Raw genomic sequence first — 15,270 nt, forward strand, 5'->3', positions numbered from 1 at the left:
TTGTGACACTTTGAATCCAAAAGGCAACAGTGCCTTGCTAATCTAATTTAGTTTTAATCACTTAACCACTTTATTATGACTTTAATAGGTCTCTATTTGATCTTTTAGACAGAATATATTCTGCATTATTTTTGGACTTTGGTAGGTCTGCCTTCTCATTATTGGCCTTGATGTTCAGGTTCAGATGTCGGGTTCAGGCAGGTTTTTAAAAAACGTTTTAAATAAATGAGTATAGGCTATATCTACTGCTGTTTGTGCACAGTTTCCCTTTCCAAAAATATATTGATTGAATTCAAAATAAAAATATCAGGTCGGGAGATTAGACTGTGTAGTTCCGATGCTCTCTCCTCCCTCCACGTCTCGCACACAGCCGTGCGGACATCGGCAGTCACTTCAGACAGACAGGTATAGCAGCACCTCCCACTTTATTGTTCCATGTTATGCCGGCTTTTCTTGACTTGTTTGAAGGTGAGTGGTGATGTATTAGAACGAAATCTAAAATGAAAATTGTAAACAAGCAATCTGTATGTAAAAAAAACCACCTGTATTTAAATTGTAAATAAGCCATCTGTATGTCAAATATGTCTTAAATGACATGATGAATTGGAAATGGGGGACCCTGATGTAAACAAGACGAAAGTCTTTCTCTGGTCTGCATCCCCTTAACAATTGTATGTTTTGAGCTGTACTGTACTGTACCCAATATACAAGCTGTTAATAAACTTTTCAATCAATCAATCAATCAACAAATGACTAAGCTGCCAGCAGAGTTGGGTGTAACGCGTTACTGTAATAATATTACTTTTGTCGGTAACGGAGTTAGTGTAACGCGCTACTTTTATAATTCAGTAATCACACTACAGTTACTAACATTTCCCCGACACGCGTTACTTCGTTACTTTTATAAAATCAGTCATAATCACACTGACAGACAAGAGGGGTTTCCGCCGCAGGTTTATATGTACGTAATCTGAGCGATTTGCGCGTCCACATCCCCACGTGCAGTGCTGCATAAACATGCAAGTCAGCGATAACTTTCGAGGGGTGTACAAGTACATGAAAAAACGATCTTTTTGCCTGTAATGTCCTGCCTTAAACAGTAACTTCATAATTTTGATTGTTGGCTGCTCATGTGCGTAGTGAATACTAAAGAAGACCATTGTCTCTGTGTTAACTGATTATTTTGTATAATTCTATTGAGTTTTAAACAATTGCGTGAGTGTGAGGGTATTAAAATAAATTGGTCAGTAAGTCAGAGATGTGCAACTATATTTAACTTTTTGTTTTAAAACATTTTTTTATAAATGATTATGGGAAGTGCCCTTTTCTAATTTTAGCTCCCGCCCCCCAAAATGTCTGTGCACGTCCCTGTGTGTGCGTGTGGGGAGTGTTGCAGTAGAAAGTTCCATTGTAGCGCCCGGTACGATTAATGGGAAATCCTACGTGTTTGAGCACCCTCTATGAAACGTCAAGCTACCCCACAGCACCCCCAAAAGAAAATCTCTGGCTCCGCCACTGTGGGCTAAGCCCCGAATGTTTCCAGGTCCAGAAAAACAAAATTGAGAATGAGGTTATGATCGTTTAATATCAAACACAACATCGTATTACCACTAAATCAGAAATACTATTATTAAAGGTTCAACAATGTGAACAAAAGTGTGTTGTAATAGTTTTATTGCAGCAAAGAAGGATTTCTCGATTTTTAGCTGCATCATTGGAGACAACTCCCTTCCTCCCCCTATCTGTTTGGCGGTAGAAGCATTGATTTATCGAATGCATTGTTGGTATTGTAGTTCTTGGCTTGCACAGTCTGACACAATACCATAGACTGTTTTGATCCCAAGAACTACAAATACCACAATCCCTTGCGCAAATAAACCTGACGGCCACGTGACGGTTGCGGCGTTTTGACAGCGGCAGTCAGTCTCTGACCAGCTCAGTAGACACTGCTGTCAGCAACAAACCCTCAACCTCGATTCTTTGTTCACTTTCACATCACTTCTGGCCTTCGTTGACCGCCTGAAAGTATGTCCGACGGAGGGGGGACGGAGGAAAACTCCGGCAACATGGAGGTGTCGGCCGTTCAGACGGTCGCAGATACATCGGTGCTGCAGAAGCACATGAGGAAGCTGGTACCGCTGCTCCTGGAAGATGGCGGCGAGGCCCCGGCCTCCCTGGAAACCGCCCTGGAGGAGAAGAGCGCCGTGGAGCAGATGAGGAAATTTCTGGCAGACCCCCAAGTTCACACCATCCTGGTCGAGAGAAGTGCACTCAAGGGTACATTTAGCTAAATGTGAACCGCTAGCTAACATGAGTTTAATAACAACAGTAGTATTTTGGTCCTGCATTAAGTAAACCTAGCTGTTAAATTCCTCCTCCGAAACCTTTGCTATGTTAACTCTGTATGAGATCTAGTATTATTTATTTGCTATAACAACGTGAAGCTAGCTTGCTATCTCCATTACATTGTTCATGTGTAAGGCAACTGCGCCACACTGGGTGGGGAAGATAAAACTGAGCTATTAATAATGAAACAAACAAACGATGAAGGTGCTCAGTGTTCGCTTTAAATGTGACACTGACTAACTTGTTCGCAGTTAAATATTCTTTGCAATGCTACTGTAGAAATAAAATGATAAAACCAAATAATTGCAGTGACACAACAGCAAATGGGATAGTGCCACAACAAATGACATCACTAAAGACAAACACCAAATCAACTATTTAACCTAAAAATGCAACGAGTAAACAATGTTGAATTCACATTTTAGCAATGATTGATATTGATAACGCACAGTTGCTAGTGCTTGACAGGTGACTGGGACACACTACTAATAATAACACAGTCCCCAATTTAAAAAGAACAAGCCTTAACATCTTAGACTTTCTAAGAGAATGAATCCTTTGTAATAACAGCAAGTCATGTTGTTTGCTCATCTTGGGGATCTATCATGTGAACCAGAGTGAGTCAATGAACACAGTATGTTCAGTTCCCTCCAGGCACAATTAATCCTGAGCTTTAGAGCCACGTTCCTTCCTAATGTTTTATGAGGGCTGCTGAACCTTGATCCCTTGATAACACACATGACCAGCCTCTGGGTCTGAGCCTGTAGGTTTTGGATTCACTGCCCCAGCCTTGCACCAAGAATACTGATGCTGCAATGCAGAGGGTGCGATTTATTTTCCCCTATTCAATGACCTCACTTGTAAAGAAGGGTGGGGACATAAATGGCTGGACATCGGATTGCACTGTCATCCTGCAGCAACATGGCTAATTGTACACTGATGAATTTAACTGTTTAGCTTCTGAATAAATAGCAGCAGAGTATTTTTGATAGCCTGGCCTTTCAGCAATCAAGTTTCAAGTTCCTTATTATCCTTGGCACTTAAATTACTTAAGTTACTTAATTGGCAATGAAAATCTTGGATCTCAGCATTGCTCCAACCATGCTCATTACATATGTAGGCCTATAGAAAAGAAAGACAAATCATGCATTTAAAAGCAAAATGAGAATGTAAAGGGCTAGAATATAAAAATATAAAATGTAGTTATTTTTTTGTTGTTGTTCTTCACACAGAGGATGTTGGAGATGAAGGAGAGGAGGAGAAGGAGTGCATCACTTATAACATCAGCACTGACATCCACTATGGGATAAAGTCCAACAGGTAAATGATGCATCAAATGTCCCAAACAAAGGTCTTCTTTTGTAAACCATGCATTTGTATGTAATTTCCTCAGGAATAACTTAACTATACCACCCTTTATTAATAAACCTGTACTCAAATTAATAAACTCAATACATTTACTGTAAAACACTCCTTTTCCAAATGTTTTACTCTGAATCGCACTTTTCTCCCCCGCAGCTTGGCTTTCATCAAGAGGGCATTTGTCATTGATGCAGACAAACCCATATCAACCCAGGTTCGAGTTCTGACCCTGAGTGAGGATTCTCCCTACGAGACGCTCCACTCTTTCATCAGCAATGCTGTTGCTCCTTTCTTCAAGTCCTACATCCGTGAGTCTGGCAAGGCAGACAGGTAATCCTCACAGCACGTTTTCTATTTTGAATAAAACATTGATCTATTAAACTACATCACAAACTCTGCAAGGAGGAGTAGAGTTACATTAATGGGGAATTAATCTGTGCAATCATCTCTGTCATTCCCCTCCAGAGATGGGGATAAGATGGCTCCCTCAGTGGAGAAAAAGATTGCAGAGCTGGAGATGGGCCTTCTCCACCTGCAGCAGAACATTGAGATTCCTGAGATAAGCCTGCTTATCCATCCCATCATTACAAACATCGCTAAGCAGTTCTATGAGCGTGGGGAGAAGCCCAAGGTGACTGACTTTGGCGACAAGGTGGAGGACCCAACCTTTCTCAACCAGCTGCAATCTGGAGTCAACCGCTGGATCAGGGAGATCCAAAAGGTAAGACGCTTTCTGATATATCCATCTGAATTTTCATAAAATAACAGGTATATGGACAAAGTTTATTTTCTTAAACTCATGACTGGGTTTCTTTGTCTCCTTCGCCCACTTATTTGTCAGGTGACAAAGCTCGACCGCGACCCAGCTTCAGGCACAGCTTTGCAGGAGATCAGTTTCTGGCTGAATCTGGAGAGAGCCCTCAACAGAATCCAGGAGAAGAGAGAGAGCCCCGAGGTTCTGCTCACACTGGACATCCTCAAACACGGCAAACGTTTCCATGCTACCGTCAGCTTTGACACTGACACTGGTGAGTAACAACATGCCAAAACAAATGTTTCCATGTCTTCTTTTGCTGGCTGTGGCAGACTTTTTTTATAGAGTATAAATAATAGTTTGTCCTGTCTTTACCTCTCACAGGTCTGAAACAAGCTGTTGAAACAGTGAATGACTACAATCCTCTGATGAAGGACTTCCCGCTCAATGACCTGCTCTCAGCTTCTGAGCTTGATAAGATCCGCCAGGCTCTGATGGCCATATTCACTCACTTGAAAAAGATCAGGAACACCAAGTACCCCATCCAGAGAGCACTGCGTCTAGTAGAGGCCATCTCCAGGGACTTGAGCTCACAGCTCCTCAAGGTGTTGGGCACCAGGAAGCTCATGCATGTTGCCTATGAGGAGTTTGAAAAGGTTGGTGAACTAAAACCTATTCACTATTTTACCCCTAGAGTACACTCTTATGGCGCGTTTCCACTGCAGCGGGTAGCTCGCTTTAAGCGTGTCGAGCCGTGCGGGGCCCGTTTTTGGTTGCGTTTCCACTTGGCCTAGTTTTGGCCCGGGGCTATTTTTTCACCTTTTTTCTGGCCCGCCTAAATCGTGGTTCTAGGGCCAGGAACAACCAGGCTGAGTCGGGCTGAGTATGCTAAACTAGAGAGAGAATCGCTGGCAAGGGGGCTACAACTACAACAAGATGAAAATATTTGACCGTGAATTAATTGTAATACACGTTTCAAAATGATGCCGAAGTAACAACATACTGATACCGGTTAGTAAAAACCATGAATTAATGCTGTGACAAGTCTGCAGACAGACGGCAGGCGAAAAACCCTTTTTAAAATGCGTGTTTTCTAAATGTAGCTTGGCTAAGCTAACGTTATATATGCTCCGACCTTCCACACTCACAACAACGGCCTATACAGACATAAATAAACCAGCGACTGTATTCGCCATGACACAGGCAGTCTGTGGTTTGTACTTGTTTAACTTTTGTCTAGTTTCTGAACAGATATGAGGAGCTGTGAGCTCTGAGTGCTAAGAGCTAACGGCTGTGTTGTTTTTCTGGGGCTCTCATTGAAGATGACGTCACGGCTCCGCCTACACTGCGTTACTATAGTAACTGCCCCAGTTCCTAAACTGTAATGGAAACGCAGCATTAAAGTGAGCCGGGCCTAATAAGGCCTAACCAAACCGAGCGAGGCCGAACGAGGCCTGCAGTGGAAACGCGCCATTAATGTAGCTACTCAAAAATTAGGCCTCTTTCTAAATGATCTTTAAACTTCTGTGTACAGGTGATGGTGGCCTGCTTCGAGGTGTTCCAGACCTGGGAGGATGAGTATGAGAAGCTGCAGGTGCTTCTGAGGGACATCGTGAAGAGAAAGAGAGAGGAGAACCTGAAGATGGTGTGGCGTTTGAGCCCAGCTCACAGGAAGCTCCAGTCACGTCTGGATCACATGAGACGCTTCAGGAGGCAGCACGAGCAGCTGAGGGCTGTCATCGTCCGTGTGCTGAGGCCTCAGGTAGAGTACCATCACATTCTTAAATGGCCAAGTTGAACTGACCAGCATTTCTTGACATTATTTATTTAATTTTGTCATCTGTAATGGTTTCTTCTCGCACATACGAAGGATACTAATAAATAAATCATAAATTGACTTTCAAACAAATTGAAGCCACAAAACATTACTCTGACAATATAGGAATTCATATCGTATCTAGTCCAATTTTAGATTTTGATAAATAATTTGTTTTCCCCTTTTGATCCCCAGGTTTCTGCCTTGCCACAACATGCCCCTGGAGAGACGGTTGAGCCTCAGGATATGAAGGTAGCTGGAGTTCTCTTTGATGCTGCCGACGCCAATGCCATCGAGGAGGTCAACCTGGCATACGAGAATGTCAAAGAGGTCGATGGTCTGGATGTGTCTAAGGAAGGCATGGAAGCCTGGGAAGCCGCCATGAAGCGCTATGACGAACGCATCGATCGCGTTGAGACCCGTATCACCGCACGCCTGCGTGATCAGCTGGGAACAGCCAAGAACGCCAACGAGATGTTCCGCATCTTCTCCCGCTTCAATGCTCTCTTTGTGCGTCCCCACATCCGTGGTGCCATCCGGGAGTACCAGACGCAGCTCATCCAGCGTGTGAAGGATGACATTGAGTCACTGCATGACAAGTTCAAAGTGCAGTATCCTCAGAGCCAGGCCTGCAAGATGAGCCACGTCCGAGACCTGCCGCCTGTGTCTGGCTCCATCATCTGGGCTAAGCAGATCGACCGTCAGCTGACCGCTTATATGAAGAGAGTGGAGGATGTTCTGGGAAAAGGCTGGGAGAACCATGTGGAGGGGCTGAAGCTGAAGCAGGATGGAGATAGCTTCAGGGCTAAACTCAACACTCAAGAGATATTTGATGACTGGGCTCGCAAGGTATGAAGCTGTTCTAAGACATCATTTCATTTAAACATTTTCTTGTTATTGCCTGACGCATTGCATGTGTTCTTTGTTTTGTCAGCTCTTTTTCTGTCTTGTTAAATATTTGGAACTCTTTTCTTTGTAAATCAGGTGCAGCAGCGTAACCTTGGTGTGTCTGGCCGCATCTTCACAATTGAGAGCACTCGAGCCCGCGGGCGTACCGGAAACATGCTCAAGCTTAAAGTCAACTTCCTCCCAGAGATCATCACCTTGTCCAAAGAGGTCCGCAATCTCAAGTGGTTGAGCTTCCGTGTTCCTTTGGCAATCGTCAACAAAGCCCACCAAGCCAACCAGCTGTACCCATTCGCCATCTCTTTGATCGAGAGCGTGCGCACCTACGAGCGCACCTGTGAGAAGGTAGAGGAGAGATCCTCCATCTGCCTGCTGGTGGCTGGCCTTAAGAAGGAGGTTCAGGTTCTCGTGACTGAAGGCATCACTCTGGTCTGGGAGTCCTACAAGCTGGATCCTTATGTTCAGAGGCTGGCTGAGACCGTCTTCAACTTCCAGGAAAAGGTCAGTGTGTCAATTTAAAATAGTTACATTCATAACAGACTTTCATTATTGTCATTTTAGCATGAAACAAGCTTTTGTGTATGTGGCCCAAACAGTCCTCCTGATGTTTTTTTTGTTCTGCTTTATGATGTTTCCAGGTGGATGACCTTTTGCTGATTGAGGAGAAAATCGATCTCGAGGTCCGCTCTTTGGACACTTGCATGTTCGAGAACAAGACCTTCTCTGAAATCCTCAACAGAGTCCAGAAGGCTGTGGACGACCTCAATCTGCACTCCTACTCCAACCTGCCCATCTGGGTCAACAAGCTCGACATTGAGGTTGGCACCCCAAAGCTATACAAGGATATTTGAATGATTTGTTTAGTTCCATCTGTTTCGAGTCAGAACGGAAATGCAGTGAACATTTTCAAACTTTTGAGTTGGTCTGAATGGTTTTCAAACTGGATTTTTGGTTTCTCTTCATAGATTGAACGTGTCCTGGGAGTACGACTGCAGGCTGGCCTTAAGGCCTGGACCCAGGTGCTCCGTGGCCAGGTAGAGGACAAAGCTGATGTGGACATGGACACAGAGGCTCCTCAAATGAGCCACAAACCTGGAGGGGAGCCCAAGATCAAGGTAGTTATTGTTATTGTGATTCTGTGTTGCCTTATGCCGTGTTTTGTTTTATAAAAATATATTTCTCATAAAACCTGGACACGGCATACTATATTTAACAACAAACTATTCTTCCCTTTTACCAGAATGTGATCCATGAGCTGAGGATCACTAACCAGGTGATCTACCTGAACCCTCCGATTGAAGACTGTCGCTACAAGCTCTACCAGGAAATGTTTTCCTGGAAGATGGTCATCCTTTCTCTTCCCAGAATTCAGAGCCAGAGATACCAGGTACTGATAGGGCTGTGAATCCCAGTGCAGAAAGCTGTGAAAAGAAAGTATGTCTGTGGTGTGTAAACATATACACAAGCTTTTTCTAAAGAAATGATCTACAAAACATCAAATATGATATATTTTATTTCAAGCTTGACATATGGAGAGACCTATGAGTGTTTTGTCATATTGTATTGTTAATAAATAAACAAATCTGTCGTTCTTCGCCAGGTGGGAGTCCACTACGAGCTGTCAGAAGAGGAGAAGTTCTACAGAAATGCCCTGACCAGGATGCCGGATGGCCCTGCAGCATTAGAGGAGGCCTACAATGCAGTCGAAGACATTGTCAGTGAGGTGGAGCAGTATGTCAAGGTAAGAGTCCTCTACAATCGGTTACTTTTCAGCTTTGTCGTTCATGTATATGTGTTTTTTTGTGAGTGTACATCTCTTCTTTGTCGTCCCTGTTCAGGTTTGGCTGCAGTACCAGTGCTTGTGGGACATGCAAGCGGAGAACATCTACAACCGTCTGGGTGAAGACCTCACTAAGTGGCAGGCCTTGCTGGTGCAGATCCGCAAAGCACGTGCAACATTTGACAACGCTGAGACAAGGAAAGACTTTGGACCTGCTGTCATTGACTATGGCAAGGTAATAATGAATGGCAGTTTTTTAATTATTTCTCAAATGATATCCTAGTTAGTGTTAAAGGTGGGGTAGGTAAGTTTCAGAAACCGGCTCGAGTGCACTAAAATTTGAAAGTACACAGCCGAAAAGAATCCGCCCCTTCCTTCAGACGTCCTTACAGAGCACCTCCTCCAACACACATGAACGCGCAATGCACGCCCAATGACGGCACGCATTAGGGCACGAGATACATTTGTGCGTGCACGAGATGGAAGGCTGACAGACAGGGCGGCAATCCAATCCGGCTAAACGGATTGGTCGTGACAGCACTACAGCTTCCACAGATGACATTTTTTTATGGATTTTTTGTCAAAGCACTTAAGATATTCATTGCTATCGGGATGTTAAGAGCATTCCATGGAATATAACAAAAAGTGTATCTCGAGCCGGTTTCTGAAACTTACCAACCCCACCTTTAAGAGTCTATTACATGAAACAATCCATTTTTATTGAACTTTATTTTAACCAGAAAAAATGCTAACGCACAGAACTCACGGTAAAATACCCTTATTACTTATCGTATCTGCACAAACAAGATATCACCACTGAGCGATCAGAACTCGCGACACGGGAAGCAAAACCAGACATCACACCACGTAGCTTTACGGAGCAAACACGGCCAATTTGTCTTACCTTTTGCTGTTTTTGATCAAAAGTTGTGTTCAATGGCATTAAAACGATAACAACACTGCTGAAGGTTAATCCAATGTGTCTGTCACTTTTAAATGATTACTGAGAATCCATCATTCCATTTTTATGTCAATAACGGAGATTTCATATTAGTTGCTATGATAGCTACCAGAGTGTATGACAGCTTCCGGTATTGGGCATTCTGGCTACGCATCACTCATTCACCAATGGGTAATGTTTAGATGGATTTTAGGAACTTCCCCTCAATTCTATTGGCTCTAACGGTTAAAAAGAGGTGTCAATCATCAAACTCGACCAAGGGGGCCAGAGATATGGAAAATGCACCCAAATGACCCCAGAAGTGGGTTTTCTTTTCTAAATCTCTCTAAAAAGGTCAAATGTCATCAATCTTGATACAGGTTACTTATTATGTTATAGTGTGGATTCCTAAAGCTTTTAGTCGACTCTCCCATCATTCAAGGGTGGTTTTCACTATAAGTAATGTGTTTTTTTTGGACGGAAACTATAATTTACATTCTTTTACCGTGTTCAATCTGAATTTACTTTAAAATAAAAAAATTCTATATTGATTCTGACTTTTCTACATCCAACTCACAGGTTTATCATTGCTTTGAGAAAAAAGATTATTAATGTACCCCTTTTTAGAAGTGAAGATATAGTCAATTGTTCTGGGAATGTCATTTTCGAGCCTGAGGCCTGAAAAACAGGCTCGGGTCTTAACTGGTTAAGGAAAGTTGAATGGGTGCTTAAAAATGATCAAATGTTAAATAACATCAATTTATTACATTTCTTATTTTTTTAACAGAGTTACAATTAGCAATCCCTTTTGTTTGACTTTGGGCTGTTATTAAATGTTCGTATTTGTCCCTGATAACAGGTCCAGTCCAAGGTTAACTTGAAGTACGACTCCTGGCACAAAGAAGTGCTCAGCAAGTTTGGCCAGATGCTTGGCCAAAACATGGCGGACTTCCATTCTCAGATCTCCAAGGTAATGCATAATATGTATAAACATATTTCTGAGCAGCTTGGTAACAATATTCAATTAACTAGATATTCATCTAATAACTATTCTGTTTCCGTTTCCTCAATAGTCCCGTCAAGAACTGGAGCAGCATTCTGTGGACACGGCTAGCACCTCCGATGCTGTCAACTTCATAACATTTGTGCAGACTCTGAAGCGCAAGATCAAACAGTTTGAGAAAAACGTGGATGTAAGTACTTAAAAAAGTTCACTGTCCTTTCCTTTTATTCTGTTGTAGCACTGCATGCTCTAAGACAAACAGCTCAGGGTCGTTATCAGTTTCTCTCTTTTTCCACCTAGTTATTCCGTAATGGACAGCGTTTGCTGGAGAAGCAGAGATTCCAGTTCCCGCCATCTTGGCTCTACATTGACAACATCGAAGGTGAATGGGGAGCCTTCAGTGACATAATGAAGCGCAAGGATACTGCCATCCAGCAGCAGGTGGCCAACCTGCAGCTGAAGATCGTCCAGGAGGACAAAGCTGTGGAGAACCGCACCACTGACTTGCTCAGTGAATGGGAGAAGACCAAACCAGTTACTGTAAGAGAAATTCAATCATCAAGTTTGTACTTTCTGCACGAGCTAAAGCAGTCAAAGCCTTTTTCTGTTGATGCCTAACTGGTTATCTGTTTCTCCAGGGTAACCTGCGTCCAGAGGAGGCACTTCAGTCTCTGACGATCTATGAGGGCAACTTTGGCCGTCTGAAGGTTGAAAGGGAGAAGTGTGCCCGAGCCAAAGAAGCCCTGGAGCTCACCGACACGGGCCTGCTCAGCGGCAGTGAAGAGAGGGTCCAGGTAATGACGGCAAACAATCACATAAAAAGCATTTTAAATCACAGAACTAAGGGGCGGGAAATATCTCGTAGACACTTATTTGGAAAAATAAGCATGTCAGACCTATTGTGCCCAAATTATAGCCCTTAACTTTACCTTCATCTGATGCCCAAACTTTTTTTAAATACGCGTGTCTTTTTTTTTATGGTGACTGACTTGCAGGTGGCACTAGAGGAGCTGCACGACCTGAAGGAGGTTTGGTCCGAGCTGTCAAAGGTCTGGGAGCAGATCGACCAGATGAAAGAGCAGCCATGGGTCTCTGTACAGCCTCGCAAGGTAACAAAGCAACAATAATCCTTTTAGATCATTTTATCTGTTTATTTGTGAAATTCTCAGCATATAACGATCCTTGTGTTCTGTGTTTGTAGCTTCGTCAGAGTCTGGATGGTCTTCTGAACCAACTGAAGAACTTCCAAGCAAGACTGAGACAGTATGCCTCATACGAGTTTGTCCAGAGGCTGCTTAAGGGATACTTGAAGGTCAGAAAGCTACTATTTTCCTTATTAGGCCCACATATTGATGCACAACAAAACGTAAAAGTTGTTTTTTAAACTTTATACCAACTCTTTTATCTGACTAGGTCAACATGTTGGTGATTGAGCTGAAATCCGAGGCTCTGAAGGACCGCCACTGGAAGCAGCTGATGAAGCGTTTGCATGTAAACTGGGTCCCGTCAGAGCTGACGCTGGGACAGGTCTGGGATGTGGATCTGCAGAGGAATGAGATGGTGGTGAAGGACGTTCTCCTGGTAGCCCAGGGAGAGATGGCTTTGGAAGAGTTCCTCAAACAGGTGAAGATGGAGGGCCCTTAAAAAAATGATGCTGTTACAGTTTGTTTGTTTGTTTTCTTCATCTTTCAATGATGATTTAAAATAAGGGATGGGTGATAAAAAGGTTTCAAAATGTGTCATTACACACAAATAAACACATCTTCATAACATTGTAGGCCCTTTTGCCAACCCCATCATACATCACTTTTTCTTTGTTTGCAACTTCTTATAATATTTTTCTTCGGCCTAAGATCCGTGAAGTGTGGAACTCGTATGAGCTGGACCTGGTGAACTACCAGAACAAGTGTCGTCTGATCAGAGGCTGGGATGATCTGTTCAACAAGGTCAAAGAACACATTAACAGCGTGTCGGCCATGAAGTTGTCTCCATACTACAAGGTAAACAGAAATCCATGCAGAGTTAATTAAGAGTTTTACATTATGATGTTTTCAGAACTGAATGAACACTATGCTCTTATTCTTTTTGACTCCCAGGTGTTTGAGGAAGATGCCCTGAGCTGGGAGGACAAGCTGAACCGCATCATGGCTCTGTTCGATGTTTGGATTGACGTTCAGCGTCGCTGGGTCTATCTGGAAGGCATCTTCACCGGCAGTGCTGACATCAAACATCTGCTGCCTGTAGAAACCCAGAGATTCCAGAGGTAAATAAAAACAAGAATTGATTTGTGAATTGTAAATATATTTTTACCAGAACTTACTAACACATCTGTTTATTCTACAGTATCAGCACTGAGTTCTTGGCGCTGATGAAGAAGGTGACCAAGTCTCCTTTGGTGATGGATGTGCTGAACATACAGGGAGTGCAGCGGTCTCTGGAGCGACTGGCTGACCTTCTGGGAAAAATCCAGAAAGCCCTCGGAGAATACCTGGAGAGAGAACGATCCTCATTCCCCAGGTAAGACGTTGGAAGTGGAAAAAGGACTGCATTGTTTTCATTGTGAATATAAAACACAAACATTAGTTGGGTTTCATTTATACACTCATTCATGAACTATCCTAAATTGTTCAATCACACTCTTTTTGTTTCCAGGTTCTACTTTGTGGGAGACGAGGACTTGCTTGAAATCATCGGAAACAGCAAGAATGTGGCCAAGCTGCAGAAGCACTTCAAGAAGATGTTTGCTGGCGTTTCCAGCATCCTGCTCAACGAGGACAACACGGTGGTGCTGGGAATCTCCTCCCGCGAGGGTGAGGAGATAAACTACAAGACACCGGTCAACCTCACTGAGCACCCAAAGATCAACGATTGGCTGACGCTGGTGGAGAAGGAGATGAGGGTGACGCTGGCCAAGCTGCTGGCCGAGTCTGTCACAGAAGTCACATCCTTCAACAAGGGCTCAACCATTGACCTGAGTCAGTACATCTCCTGGATTGATAGTTACCAGGTCGGTATTTAGAGCATTTATTCAACATATTGTACATGTTAATCAGGCAACCAGACATGTTTATATTTATATTTGTACAGTGGCTAATTCATTGATTGATACACACTTACTTATCCATTTATCTGTTTTCACTCCACAGGCCCAGCTGGTGGTCCTGTCCACTCAGATCGCCTGGTCTGAGAACATTGATTCTGCCTTGACTACTATCTCTGGAGGTGGGGACAGCAATGTCATGGAGGTGGTGCTGTCAAACGTTCAGGCCACCCTCAACGTGTTGGCTGACACCGTGCTGATGGAGCAGCCACCACTCCGCAGGAGGAAACTGGAGCACCTGGTCAGTGGGAATCTTTTAGGGTACATTTATTTTATTTTCATCGAGAAAGTGTCTACAATTCTTCTTTTGCTCCACTCTAGATCACTGAGCTGGTGCACCAACGTGATGTGACTAGGACTCTGATCAAGAACAAGATTGACCACCCGAAGTCTTTCGAATGGCTCAGCCAGATGCGCTTCTATTTCGATCCGAAGCAGACAGATGTCCTGCAACAGCTGTCCATTCAGATGGCCAATGCCAAGTTCAACTATGGATTTGAGTACTTGGGTGTCCAGGACAAGCTGGTCCAGACCCCTCTGACCGACCGCTGCTATCTCACCATGACCCAGGCTCTGGAGGCCCGCCTTGGAGGGTCACCATTTGGTATTTCATTATTTTTGTAGCTCATAGTATGAGTAATAAGATTTATAGAAATTGACAGGTTTACATATAAAATGATCAACTACTGTACACTCTCTTCTCCTTTCATCCAGGTCCTGCTGGCACAGGAAAGACTGAGTCAGTGAAAGCTCTGGGTCACCAGCTGGGTCGCTTTGTCCTGGTCTTCAACTGTGATGAGACCTTTGACTTCCAGGTAAATACATACACACATATGTTTCATTTGTAGGATATTTTATAAACAAGAGAACAACGTACGTACCATAAGCGATAGTAAATGCATACAAATGTGATTTTTAATTTCCCTTTTTATAGGATCTAACTGTTCCTCATATGGTTTAATTTAACTAAGCGTCTTTGAGTTTGAGCGCTATATAAATATAATTTATTATTAATCAATCAATTTTGTTGACATCCTCTTTTTTTAGGCCATGGGTCGTATCTTCGTGGGTCTGTGCCAGGTGGGAGCATGGGGCTGCTTCGACGAGTTCAATCGTCTGGAAGAGAGAATGCTCTCTGCCGTCTCCCAGCAGGTTCAGTACATCCAGGTGGCCCTGAGAGAGCACAGCAACCCCAACAGAGACAGGAGTATGTATATGTATAATATAACTATTCATATGTTAATTATGTCAACTTGACACATG

The 15,270-nt window shown here is 43.4% G+C and overlaps 1 protein-coding gene across 1 annotated transcript in view; it reads left to right on the plus strand.

Annotated features, from left to right (window-relative positions):
- The first annotated feature begins 1,887 nt into the window (after positions 1-1,887).
- Positions 1,888-15,270, plus strand: part of dync1h1 (dynein, cytoplasmic 1, heavy chain 1) — a 31,955-nt gene continuing 18,572 nt past the window's right edge. The window contains exons 1-29 of the mRNA XM_034231701.1: positions 1,888-2,277; positions 3,579-3,666; positions 3,865-4,038; positions 4,174-4,429; positions 4,550-4,736; positions 4,847-5,118; positions 5,997-6,224; positions 6,474-7,127; positions 7,263-7,685; positions 7,823-8,002; positions 8,150-8,299; positions 8,425-8,571; positions 8,785-8,925; positions 9,023-9,199; positions 10,764-10,874; positions 10,978-11,097; positions 11,208-11,447; positions 11,546-11,701; positions 11,903-12,016; positions 12,109-12,219; positions 12,321-12,530; positions 12,761-12,907; positions 13,004-13,170; positions 13,251-13,424; positions 13,560-13,914; positions 14,054-14,248; positions 14,329-14,611; positions 14,722-14,822; positions 15,055-15,214. Coding sequence (XP_034087592.1) covers positions 2,028-2,277; positions 3,579-3,666; positions 3,865-4,038; positions 4,174-4,429; positions 4,550-4,736; positions 4,847-5,118; positions 5,997-6,224; positions 6,474-7,127; positions 7,263-7,685; positions 7,823-8,002; positions 8,150-8,299; positions 8,425-8,571; positions 8,785-8,925; positions 9,023-9,199; positions 10,764-10,874; positions 10,978-11,097; positions 11,208-11,447; positions 11,546-11,701; positions 11,903-12,016; positions 12,109-12,219; positions 12,321-12,530; positions 12,761-12,907; positions 13,004-13,170; positions 13,251-13,424; positions 13,560-13,914; positions 14,054-14,248; positions 14,329-14,611; positions 14,722-14,822; positions 15,055-15,214 — 5,971 coding nt within the window. The 5' untranslated portion in view covers positions 1,888-2,027. The remainder of the gene's footprint in view (positions 2,278-3,578; positions 3,667-3,864; positions 4,039-4,173; positions 4,430-4,549; positions 4,737-4,846; positions 5,119-5,996; positions 6,225-6,473; positions 7,128-7,262; positions 7,686-7,822; positions 8,003-8,149; positions 8,300-8,424; positions 8,572-8,784; positions 8,926-9,022; positions 9,200-10,763; positions 10,875-10,977; positions 11,098-11,207; positions 11,448-11,545; positions 11,702-11,902; positions 12,017-12,108; positions 12,220-12,320; positions 12,531-12,760; positions 12,908-13,003; positions 13,171-13,250; positions 13,425-13,559; positions 13,915-14,053; positions 14,249-14,328; positions 14,612-14,721; positions 14,823-15,054; positions 15,215-15,270) is intronic.

The sequence above is a fragment of the Gymnodraco acuticeps genome, unplaced genomic scaffold (assembly GCF_902827175.1).
Source record: "Gymnodraco acuticeps unplaced genomic scaffold, fGymAcu1.1, whole genome shotgun sequence".
Lineage (NCBI taxonomy): Eukaryota > Metazoa > Chordata > Actinopteri > Perciformes > Bathydraconidae > Gymnodraco > Gymnodraco acuticeps.